Source organism: Petromyzon marinus, chromosome 3 (assembly GCF_048934315.1).
Source record: "Petromyzon marinus isolate PM22_M1 ecotype Great Lakes invasive population chromosome 3, UKy_Petmar_22M1.pri1.0, whole genome shotgun sequence".
Lineage (NCBI taxonomy): Eukaryota > Metazoa > Chordata > Hyperoartia > Petromyzontiformes > Petromyzontidae > Petromyzon > Petromyzon marinus.
The window spans coordinates 17,340,321-17,352,795 of NC_133669.1; the positions used below are offsets into that span (position 1 = coordinate 17,340,321).

At 54.1% G+C, this 12,475-nt stretch overlaps 1 protein-coding gene across 3 annotated transcripts in view; it reads left to right on the forward strand.

Annotated features, from left to right (window-relative positions):
• Positions 1-12,475, forward strand: part of LOC116955807 (cell adhesion molecule DSCAM-like) — a 79,762-nt gene that overhangs the window by 48,544 nt on the left and 18,743 nt on the right. For all 3 annotated transcript variants that reach the window (XM_076051900.1, XM_032977127.2, XM_032977132.2), the window contains exons 14-21: positions 607-879; positions 2,105-2,413; positions 2,967-3,086; positions 7,955-8,079; positions 9,100-9,154; positions 9,984-10,183; positions 10,922-11,018; positions 11,559-11,687. In XM_076051900.1, coding sequence (XP_075908015.1) covers positions 607-879; positions 2,105-2,413; positions 2,967-3,086; positions 7,955-8,079; positions 9,100-9,154; positions 9,984-10,183; positions 10,922-11,018; positions 11,559-11,687 — 1,308 coding nt within the window. The remainder of the gene's footprint in view (positions 1-606; positions 880-2,104; positions 2,414-2,966; positions 3,087-7,954; positions 8,080-9,099; positions 9,155-9,983; positions 10,184-10,921; positions 11,019-11,558; positions 11,688-12,475) is intronic.

Here is a 12,475-nt window from a genome sequence, read left to right on the forward strand (position 1 = left end):
TATTGTGTTTCTCCATATTTCTCCTACCTCGTATCTTCACTGTACTTCCTCACTTCTCCCACGTGTCTCCGACCCCATTCTGCTTCTTTACACACCTCACACGTATCCTATTGTACTTTTGTGTTCCTTCCTCTGTTATCCATATGCTGCCACGTACCTCCACGTGTCTCCTACCGGTCACACGTATACCCCTTTAAGTTCCTTCTTTGTGTCTCCGCGTGTCCCTCCTTGTTTCCCATATGCCTCTGATGTGCCTACCCGGGTTCAGCCCCATGTCTCATGTCTATGCCCATATGCCTCCCACCTGTTTTCCATATGGCTCATCGTGCCTCCCATGTATTGCATTATTTACATATTCATCTCGCTCATGTCTTCCGCACACATTCCCTCCTGCATGGATGCCCCTTCGTGTATCTCTGCACTTGTATCCTGCGACCTCCCTTGCGTACCACCGCATGTCCAACGTACCTCTACTTGCCTCCCACACGTCTCTCCAACATACCCCACCACCCCCCCACTGCCCAACGTATCCCTCCCGTACCTCCGTGTTTGCGCGTCCCCCCCCCGTTCTGCCGGCACGTCCCCCCCTGTTTCACCGGCGCCCAGGTCCCCCGAGCATCCGGCCGATGCGCAACGTGACGGCGCTGGCCGGACACGACGTGTTCATGCACTGCCGCGTCGTGGGCTACCCCTACTACTCGATCCGCTGGTTGCGCGACGGGCTGCCGCTACCCGTCAACCACCGGCAGAGCGTGTACGCCAATGGCACGCTGCGCCTCTCCGAGGCTCAGAAGGGCCAGGACGAGGGCGAGTATGTGTGCAGCGTGCTCGTGCAGCCCCAGCACAGCATCCATGCCAGCACACACCTTGGCCTCCGAGGTGAGAGTTAGAGGAGGGCGGCGGGTAAGGGGCGGGATGTGGGGGTAGGGGGTGGGGAGGTTGCCATGCACAGGTAAGGGGTTAGTGACCGCACCTATGGGTCGGGGCTTAGAGGGGCAGCATCTTTATATTGGAGGATTTAGGGAGGCAGCACCTGGAGGTTAAGTGTTAAGGGCATGGCAGATGTTGGTTTGTGATTAAAGGGCTTGTGCCCAGAGGTCAGGGCTTGGGGGCAGTGCCTATGATTTTGCGTTGAGAGAGACACCACATACGGGACAGGGGTTAGGTGGCGGCACCTCTGGTCAGGAGCTTAGAAGGGAGGTACCCACAGGTTTAGGGGCTAGAGAGGGCACCTATGGTGAGGATTGGGTTGGTAGCTCGCACAGGTGAGGGGTTAGCATTCCTAATCTCATCGTATCTCAAAAGCTAAGCAGCGTTGAGCCTGTCCAGTGCTTGAATCGGCAAGCACTGGACAAAACTTGCGTCGTAGGCTGCTGTGGTGCCGTGTCAGCAGGTGGCAGTGCAGGAAAAATATATATTTATGGTACTATACTGCAACCCAGACTGACCCAGTAGTGAAGTATGGTCACATAACCCAATTATTTTGTCAGTGGGTTTGTACATATACAATACATACATTAAGACACTGGCTTTAGATCATCACCCACTCATACACACATACATACCAACGCATTTTAAAACAACAACCCACAACGAGTATCATCCTTATCGTACAGCTCCCCTGTATGTTTTAAGGTTGTACCGCATGACCCTCAAAATTTAACTCTATGTGCCGTTAGCTTCAACACACAGAGCGAAACGTCGGACATCAAGCCGAACAACACGCGCAGAAACAACCCGAAACCACATCAGGGAGACATACAGCACAACCGCGAAAACCTACGCAGAAACATCCCTATCCATTTATCTTCACTGTTTGTGTTCCACTGTGTGTTCCCCGTGTGTTTGGGAGTGGTAGTGCAGCGGTTAGCGTGCTGCGCTACAAACCCGGCGACCCGAGTTCGATTCCCGCTTATGGCTAACACTGACAAATATCTGAACCAGTCATAGACCTCCCCCTAATTCGACTCAACCTCAAATGAGTACCTGGGGCGATGTGTAAACATCGCTCACAGCACTTGCCGCAACAGTCTGTTAAGGCTATATAGAGGATCTTTGTCTTTGTCTCCGTGTTCCCCCCAACCCCCCGCTTCACCCCCGGCAGTTCCGCCCATCATCCAGCCGTTTGAGTTCCCGTCGGTGTCGGTGGGTCAGCGGGTGTTCGTCTCGTGCGTGGTGGTGTCGGGCGAGCTGCCCATCCTCATCTCGTGGCGTTGCGACGGGCGGCCGATCCGCGAGCACGGCGCGCCGGGTGTGGTGTCGGGCAGCGCCACGGGCGTGCGTGTCGAGACCCTGGAGTACACGAGCTCGCTGCGTGTCGCCAGCGCGTCGCCCGTGCACGACGGCAACTACACGTGCGTGGCGAGCAATGCCGCCGCCACTGCCACACACTCCAGCCGCCTCACCGTGCGCGGTACGGCCGAGGGCGAGTCTATTAACGCTTTTCAACGCTTTTCAAATGCAAGGATGAATGCGGGGGTTTGTTGGTCGTTGAATTTTTACTGACTAGTTTTACTTTACCAAATATGGCCCAATGAGCTAGATATAGCTCTTTTTCAGAAGTGACCTCTCTCTACTAGGTAGGGGCGCATGTAGCAGTCAGGTAGGGAGAGGTGAGACAACCCGTGCTGACCTGCGGAATCAATTATGGTAAACCCCCCCACCCCACTCCCTACGAATATACCTGAACCATAGCATCCAGTCCCCGGTGGCCCCAGACTCACCAGCTGTGATGTCGGTCAAGATGGCGAAGGACAATGAGGGTAATAATAATCACTGGGTCAGTTCATGTGGGGGTGCAAGGTGGAGAATTGTTACATCATGGCCCGGGGTGACCTTCCTTTCCCTAGCTGTGGATAAAACATGGCTGATGATGAAGAATGGATGAATCGTTCCGGCTCTAACCGTTTTCACTCTTGCATCACCTCTGCCCGCGCGGTCTCGCCGCTGCCCATTGCTACACTCAGTCCCCCCGCGGTTCGTGGTTCCGCCCGGGGACCAGGACGGGATCTTCGGTCGCCCCGCAGTCCTCAATTGCTCCGCTGAAGGATACCCAGCCCCCTCCATCACCTGGAAGTACTCGGCAGGTGAGGGACCCAGGGTGGACGGTGTGGGTCCTCCGGCCCGGAGTGCGTGTGTGCTTACGTGGGTGGTGGTTAGGCACTTAATGATTGGTGAGTGTCCGTGTTGCGTGGGTGGTGGATGTCTGGTGAATGTAAGTATCTTTGGTGAGGGTCAGGTCACGGTCAACACCAGTAACGATGATCTGAACCGGTCCTGGGCCTCCCCTAGGCTGATTCAGCCTCCAATGTGTACCTGGTGCAATGTGTAAACATCGCCACGAGGGAGGCCGCCGGGTGTGGTGCTGGCCACCAACCACCTTGTGTGCCATGCCGGCCTTCATTGGAGTTCATTGAAGCCTTTGCCCCAAGAGTCTGTTAAGGCTATACGTGGGATATTTGTCTGTGTGAGGGTCAGGTGAGTGTCTTGTTACTCCATTCTTTAGGATGGACTGCCCTCTAGTGTGTATATATACATGCTCGTTAACATGCCACAAAAGTCTATATGTGGTAGATGGATCTTTGTGTGTATATATGTGCACATCTCTGTACATGCCTATTTATGTAGTGTGCTAATTCAGAGACACTATTAGGAGGCACTCTCTCATTTATTCTGGCCTTCATAGCCATAGGGGATAACTACACACCGGGTCAGGACAGCCAACATGCTTCCTGACCCACAGCTCGAAGAGGCGAAGACCATGACGACGGCAGCACAACGAGTTCCACTCCAGACCACGGCAGCCCCGACTGTGAGTCGGAGCTCGCCTTTTATCCTCCCCAGCGTGGCCAGGCTCCGCCCTCGGCCTCGCCCCCTTCTGGATTCCCCCAGAAGGCTCCGGGCTTCGCCCACGTGTCCCACTGGTAGACCGGGCTGCTACCCATAATCCCACTCTCTACCAGTCCCTAGCACTACACGTTCCAGTGACTCATTATAGGTAACTACATCAACCCCCACCCCCCATGAAAACAAACAACCATCCCGGCTGACCTTCATACGTCGCGTAGCAGGACGATGAATGCAACAATACCCACGTAAAACAACATCTGCAAGGCATGGCAACAACCCAGCCCCCAAAATATACAGCAACCGAACAACGAGTAGCGGCTGTCATCTGAACCGAACCGTCTTGAAACGGGTCCTCGTCGCTGGCCCCTCATATGGGCCCGAAACAGGTCCTCCGGGGACCCCGGGGATGAGTTGAAGATGGAGGGAAAGAAGAAGTGGGTGGCGGTCATACCGTCCACTCCGGTCCGCCTGTGGGCGGCACCGCCGGCGGTTCCATGGGGGTCGGGCCCTGGGATCCTGCAGATGGAGGAACAGTCTCGCTGAAGAGCAACCTCCGTAATCGTACGTCCGGTTCCGTCGGACACATCAAACACCCAGCGATCAGATGGTGGAGATGAAACCTCATAAGGTGGAAAATATGGTTTCAGCCGTGATGGGTACACATACCAATGCCTGCGACCAACCTGGATACACACACACTGCGGCTTCCTAACCTCAATCACCTCCACGGGGCCCTGCCATGGCTTATGTAATTTAGGAGACGTGCCCAGAGGCACCTGGGGGCAATGCAGCCATGCCCTCTCCCCAGGTTTCCACGGGTTTCCGGATTCCTTAATTCCAGCCAGTTTTTCATTCGCAGCGTGCTGCTTGGCCGAATTGCCACAGGACGCCTCCCGCACTTCCATCAACCGCTTACGGGTGAGGCCCATAAGTCCCGGCACAGCGACTCTCTTCTTGCTTGGCTCAATATTTAACTGGGCTTCCATGGGAGGGTCGCATTCTCTCCCGTACATAAAAATTGGGGATAATCCGGTAGAGGCATGAGGGGCCATCCTATAGGCCGCAAGAACAGAACGTGCAGGTCCCAATTGGACTTTGCCTCATTAACCTGTTGGCACAGCATGGACGTAAGAGTCTTATATAAACGCTCTACCATTCCGTCAGTCTGGGGATGGTAGGGCAAAGTCCGAATTTTCTTTGTACCCAACAAATCACATACCTCTTGTAACAATTTTGAAGAAAAATTTCGACCCTGGTCCGTAAGGAGATGTTCCGGGGCCCCTTTATCTAATACATAACCATGCAGGAACGTGTGCGTAATGGACACCGCCGACTGATCCGGCAGGGCCCATGCCACCGGCCACCGTGACAGGTACTCTACCCCCCTACCAGCAATAATTTATTTCCCCTCGGAGTGGTGGGAAATGGCCCGAGGATGTCGAGGGCAATGAGCTCATTTACACGGGACACCCCAATAGACTGCAACGGTGGTCGGGCCAGCCTCAGCGGGGGCTTCCGGCGAGCACATTCCACACATCCCTTAAGCACGTTGTGGACGTTTTCCGACATGCCGGGCCAAAATAAGTCACGCTTCAACGTAGATAGCGTTTTCTGCACCCCTAGGGTGCATCAATCGCACATGGACAGCTCTCGTTACTCTACCTCGCAGAGCAGTTGGCACAACGATACAGTACCGCTGTGCCTCCGTATCCCAGCGCATAAGTAGTCTATCTCGGAGGACCACGGGGTACATACCCCCTGGACCCTTCCTATCACTTGGTGCACCAACGCGGCGCCGTATTTTTAGTAAGGAGACAACCTCTGCCTGGAGGCGCCCCCATTCCTCGTGTGCAAGACCAATAGTATTATCGCGCGCCACACCCGTTACGGGTGGCGGAGCATCCACCGATGCTACAACGGCGCCCGGCTCCCCCGTATCCACCAGCTTACAACGGCCGGCACCCATCAAACATGCGCACTGACTCTGTGGCGATAACCGTGACAGAGCGTCCACATTACGGTGGTGCAACCCTTTCCTATAGGTGACTACGAACGAACAATTTTGCAGAATTTCTAACCATCGCGAGAGTTGCATGGACGGCTGGTCAGCTCGCAGCGGATATTGCAAGCCCTCGTGATCCGTGCATACCACAAACTGCCTACCATAGAGGTACAGGCGGTACTGCTGTACAAAATGCATGATAGCCAACAATTTGCGGCATGTAACACATTAGCGCTGCTCTGCGAGGGACAGTACCCGTCTCCCGTAAGCGACTACGCTCTCCACCCCATTCTCCACCTGCGACAATACGGCACCGATCCCGGTTTTACTGGCGTCCATGTCCCACATAAACGGCAAGGAGAAATCGGGGTACCGAAGAGGGGGTGCGTTAACGAGGCCGTCGCACAGCGCAACAAATGCGGCTTCTTCCTCCTTCCCCCACCGGAACCTCTGGCCTTTTGCCGTGCGAGCGTGGAGCGGCTTCGCGATCTTCGCAAACCCGGGCACGAAGCGGTGGTAATACGATGCGAACCCAACAAAACTGCCAACCTCACCCACCAATGTGGGGGTCGGCCACTTACGCACGCACGCAGTCTTGTCAGGGTCTGTGGCGATCCTGGACTAGCTAACAATGTGACCCAGGTAGCGAACCGACTTTTGCAAGAGGTAACATTTCTGCGGCTTTAATGAAAAATTAGCCATCTGCATTTAAACAAATATCGCATGCAACCGCTGCAGATGTTCCTGGAACGTGCGTCCAAAGACAAGCACGCATCCAAATAGATCAGACATGAATCCCATTGGAGCCCCGACAGTACCAACTCCATAAGTCGCTGGAATGTGGCCGGAGCCGAGTGAAGCCCCATTGGACGGTAGTTAAATTGAAACAGCCCTTGCGGTGTCCGGAATAGATCCAGGGTGGAAAAAAAACGCGCGCGCCCGACAGGGCATCCAACGAATCGTCCATCCATGGGAGCGGAAACGCGTCCGCCACGGAGACTTTAATCTGTGCACTCGAGGGAACCCTAACAGTTTTTCGCACCAGGGCCCGAACCACAGCGTTGGCCATACACAACCCAGTAGGGGACTCCAAAAATCTCAACCGATGCCCCGAAGGTAACACACCCCTGGTCAATCAAAAATCTTGAGGGGCATCCTCTTCAAAAAATCAGTCCCCAATAAACAAGGCACCACCAATGAACTCGAAACCAACACCGGACCCGTCCTTTCAATATTTATAATCCGTACTGTCGCTACATTTTGGCCCACAATACCTAAACCCACGCCATTAGCGGCAACACAAAGTATACACGCAGGACTAATGCAACCCACTGTCGACGGAAAAGTCCTATAAAACTCTGAAACAATGGTGCACCCGCACCTCAACACCCTGCACAAATCCACTTACCGCGGATGATCCTGCTCTCACTGCCATGACACGGTGTGCCAATGGGGTCCATTGCCCGGACCCCCACGGCCAACTATCACGCACCGAAGCACCACCTTCGCACCCCGTATAAACGTGAGGGGCGATGGCGTGTGCACCCGACACCGACTGCAATGGAGATGCATGAGGTGACTGTGTCGGCCGGGTGTGTGATGCATCGCGACCTGCCTTTGGGCCCAGAGAAGTGGAGGCCGGTAGGGCGGAGGACAGCGATGGTGGAAAGAACTGCCCCAGGTCAGCACGGCAGCCCCCGGAGATGTGGCCCGGTTGGCCACATCTGAAGCAAGTAACGGGGCCCCGCCATGAAGGAGGGAAGATCCCCCCCGCTGGTCCCGTCGTTGTCCTACGCCGAATCTCCCGCGCGGGCTCCAACTACCCGACGCGCTGGCCCGAGAAGGCTCTCAGCGCTCCTGGTCGCCCTCTTCTCCAGGGAATTTAGCCCAGGCCGCCACCCCGTTGGTTGTTATAATAATATCTATTATTAATATATATGTGCATGTATGTATGTGACGTGGATTATTAACATCGCAGGATCGTGAGATATGGCAGTGGCGGCTTTGGGAAGGGAGTTCCCTTCATCCCGTGTTGGTTTGTCTATGGCTGATGACGATGCTGATGATGGTGGTGACGATGACGTGTGTTTGTTTGCGTTCGAGGCGGAGGAATCCCCAGCTTCCAGCCGCTGGCGCTGGGCGGCGGGGGGCGGCTTCAGCTGCTGGCGAACGGCTCCCTGCTGCTCACGCGAACCCTCGAGACGGACGCCGGCCACTACCTGTGCCAGGTGATGTGCAGTCCCACCCAGCAGGGGGCGTCCCCTACACAATACAGGGGGAGGAGGGGAGTTATGAGTGAGTCTTCCACGGGATAGCTGGTGGACTGGGAAATGTTGTTGGAATGCGTGTGTGTATGGGCACATGTGGGGAGTGGTAGTGTAGTGGTTAACGCTTTGCGCTACAAACCCGGCGACCAAAGTTAAATTCCCACTCATGGCCAACACCAGTGATGATTATCTAAACCGGTCCTGGACCTTCCCTAGGTCGACTCAGCCTAAAATGAATACCTGATGCCGTGTGTAAAACATCACCACTGGGGAGACAAAGCGGTTGCGCATGGTGCTGGCCACCCACCCCTTCATGTGCCATGCTGGCCTTTATAGGCTCGCTAACAGCACCTGCCCCAGCAGTCTGGTAAAGCTATACGGGGGTCTTTGTATTTGCAGATTTGTGTACGTGTGCATGTGCGCTGTGTTATGAACCCGACGACCTGAATTTGATTCCTGCTCACGGCCAACACCAGTGATGATTATCTGAACCAGTCCTGGACCTGCCTTAGGTTGACTTAGCATCAAATGAGTACCTGCTACGATGTGTAAACATCGCCATTAGGGAGAGAAAGGCGGCCGGGCGTGGTGCTGACCACATCACTCTCGTGTATGCCATCCCGACCTTCATAGGCGCTCGCAAACAGCACTTGTCCCAACAGTTTTTTTTGACAATTCGAGGGATCTGTCTTTTGTGCCAATTTTCTGATGCCCATTGCCCAAGTTAATGTGTGGTGGGGTGAGCTGCGCATTGTGTGATGCGAGTACCTGGGTTAGATTCCTGACCGTGGTGCACGTCATCACCACTGGAAAATGGTATTTGACTTGACAAGACCTCCTGTAGGTCGACTCAGCACTCATCCTCGCAGCCCTCCAAGATTATACAGGGGATCTGCGTACGCATCTGTGTGTGTGGACGCGTGTGCGTGTGCGTGTGTGAGCGTACATACATATGTGTGCGTCTGTGCATCTGATTAATAGGTCAGCAATGGTGTGGGAACAGACATCAGCAAGGCCATGTTGCTCTCTGTGAGATGTAAGTGCACAGACTACATACGCACATGCCCACACACATATCTCTCTCCGATTTACTACGCAAAATGTACCGTTATTAATAACAATGTGATTGCTATACACCTGCTAGTTACGTGCACCTTTGGGCTGGTATGTACACAGTTCCGCACATGAGAGCAATCCTCATCTTGAAAATGTTCCATCGTGTATTTACACTTCCCATGGTCCCCTCTGGCTCCCCTTCAACCCCACCTGCTCCTGCGTTTCAATATGGCTCCTCGAAACATATTCTCTCCACCGCTGTTGCTTGCTTTCACTCGCTTTCTCCATGGGTTTACCATCAATTCTGTCCGCTCTATCCTCTTTCTCTCTCTGTTGCTTCTTGTCACCTCTGCTGCCTCTTCCTGCATCCCCCTTTCTCTCACTCCCCATGACTCTCCCTTAATTCCTCACACTGCTAATGACTCCCCACATGTGTCTCTCACTCCCACTGGTTCTTCTGGCTTCCCCACTCACTCTCATTCTACTTGCCTCCCCATCACTTACTCTTATTGCCGCTGATTCCCCATGCCTTTCCCCTCATTCCCCTTGCTCTCGCACGCCTCTTTTTTGTAACTCCCCAACTCCTCTCTGCATGCCTGCCCTTCCTTCTCCTGCATTCTGCCTCACCATTGCTCTCCTTTGCTCCACCCTTTGCTGCCATGTCTCCGCAACTCCTCCCATGCTTCCCTCTATATCATGTTACTCACCACTGCTTTCTTTTGCTGCCCCACTGTCCCACGTGTGTCCCTCCACCTCCTGTCCCTCCTCCATCATCCTGTGCCACCCCCTCTTTCTCTCTCCCCTGGTAGTGCCGGCCATGATCACACGGCACCCCAACGCGTCTCTCGCGGTGCTCGGCCGCCGCGAGGAGCTGCAATGCTCGGCGCGCGGCGACCGCCCGCTGCTCGTGCGCTGGGAGAAGGACGACTCGGTGATCCAGCCGGAGCGCTCGTACCGCTACGCCATCGACACGCAGGGCAGCGCCGGCGAAATGACCTCCACGCTGCAGGTGCTCGCTCCTGCCCGTTGGTCCGTCCGTTGGTCTGTCTGTCCTTTCCCCTGTCCATTGGTTTGTCTTTCCCTCTGTCCCTCTTGTTTCTTTATCTGTGCCTCTTTCTGTCTTCCCATCCATCTGTCTGTCCATTCATCCATGGCATCCTCATCATCACGAGCCATTGTCTTTCCACCGCTGCGTAAAGGCCTCTCCACACCCTCGTGGTCCTGTGATGCCACAATCCATCTCACTCCTGCACAGGAGTTTATCCCATAGCTCCGTCTCCATGTGGTCATCTTCTCACATCGGTTTTCTTCTTTGGCGACTATTCCATTACCTATCTCATCCATTGGCCATCAACCCTTCTGACCATCATGGTGTGTCTTATCCAAGCCCACTTTCATTTGTGTTTGTGAACAGCATTTGCACCTCTGGTCTATAAAATAAAGAGTATATCTTTTTCTTTGTGTGTGTAGGTGTGTTGGACCTAGCGAACCAAGTTAGATTCCCCCTCACGGCCAATACCAGTGACGATTATCTGAACCGGTGCTGAACCTCCCCTAGGTCGACTCGGCCTCAAATCAGTACCTGGTGCGATGCGTAAACATCACCACTAGGGAGACAAAGGCGGCCAGGAATGGCGATGGCCGCCTCGTGTGCCGTGCCGGCCTTCATGCGTGCTCACTAACAGCACTTGCCCCAATAATTAATTCAGGCTATACGGGGGAATATTTATCTTTGCTTTTGCTCCAGATCCTCCCAGCCATGCGTGGGGATTCGGGTTTCTACTCGTGCCACGCAGTGAACTCGTATGGGGAGGACCGCGCCATCATCCAGCTCACCGTGCAGGGTATGCCACAGCACACGCAGACACACGCCAAGGAACACGCGCCGCGCATGCTCGTCACAGAGTTCATTCAAGGAATTCCACTCTTTTGGTACGGTTTTTTTATTTTTATTTTTCCCCACGTGGGGGGTGTGAATTTCTTGATGTATGTTGAACTTCTTTCGCACCGTACATAGCCAACCATGCTATTCGGAGGTGCGTATTTGTGCGTGTGTGATAGTATCGGGGGTGGAAGTGCAGTGGTAAGCGGACTGTGCTACGGACCCGGCGACCCGAGTTCGATTCCTACTTGCGAATCTTTAACAGTGGTGAATGTCGAAATCGGTCTTAAGCCTCTCCTAACTTGACTCAGCCTTAAATGAGTACCTGGTGTGGTATGTAAAAATCAGCACTGGGGGTACAACAGCGGTCAGGCATGGCATTGGCTGCCCACCTCCTCAGATGCTAAGCCAGCCTTCATAGGTGCTCGCTAATAGCACTTGCCCCAACAACCTGTTAATGGCTATGTGGGAGATCTTTGTCTTTGTTCGTGCCGCCCATCAGAGCCTCCAGACCCCCCGGAAGTGAACGTGCGCGAGGTGACGTCACGCAGCATCACGCTGAGGTGGAGCGCCGGCTTCAACGGCAACAGTCCAATCACAGGCTTTGACATCCAGTACAAGAACGCGAGCGGTGCGTGTGCACTAACGAGCCCCCCACTAACCAGCCACCCGCCCTCCCACCAACAAGCCCCCCACTCACAGGCCCGTATCATGAGTCTCCCCATCACAGGAATCTCCACGCATGAACCCCCATCGCAGACTTCAACATCCAGTACAAGAATCCTGCACGTGTGCTAACAAACTCTCCACTAACCAGCCGTTCACTGGTCAGCCACACGCCGTCCACTGTAGAGCCCAAATCACGAGCCCCCCACTCACAAGCCCCCCCCCCTCACTCACGAAACTCCCACTAACCGGCCATACATCAACCAGCCGCACACCAATCAGCCCTCCCACTTCCTCGCCCAGTGCACAAATCACTGCGCCACCACTCCAAACCACTAATGAGGATTGTGGTGATTATCATGTTAATATGGTGTTCATGGTTATGATAAAGGCAGTGATGACGTTGATGGTAGCGATAACAATCATTTGGGGGGTGGTGGCCACTTTCATGTTGATTATTTTTATCATGCTGTGTTGATGATATTGGTGGAGATGATTTTGCTTGTGCTAGTGCTGGTGTTGATGGTGGTGGTGTTTTTAGTGATGGTGTTCATATGGTTGATGTAGGTGGCGATGTTGATGAGGCTGATTTTTATGGGGGTGGTCGTGTTGATGTTGGTTATGACAAAATAGTGTGGCTGGTGGTGGTGCATTCGTCGTGAAATTGATGACCATGGTATTGATGTTGAAAATGGTGGTGTTTATGGTGATGATGATGAGGGTGATGTTGACTGTAATGATGATAGTGTTGAT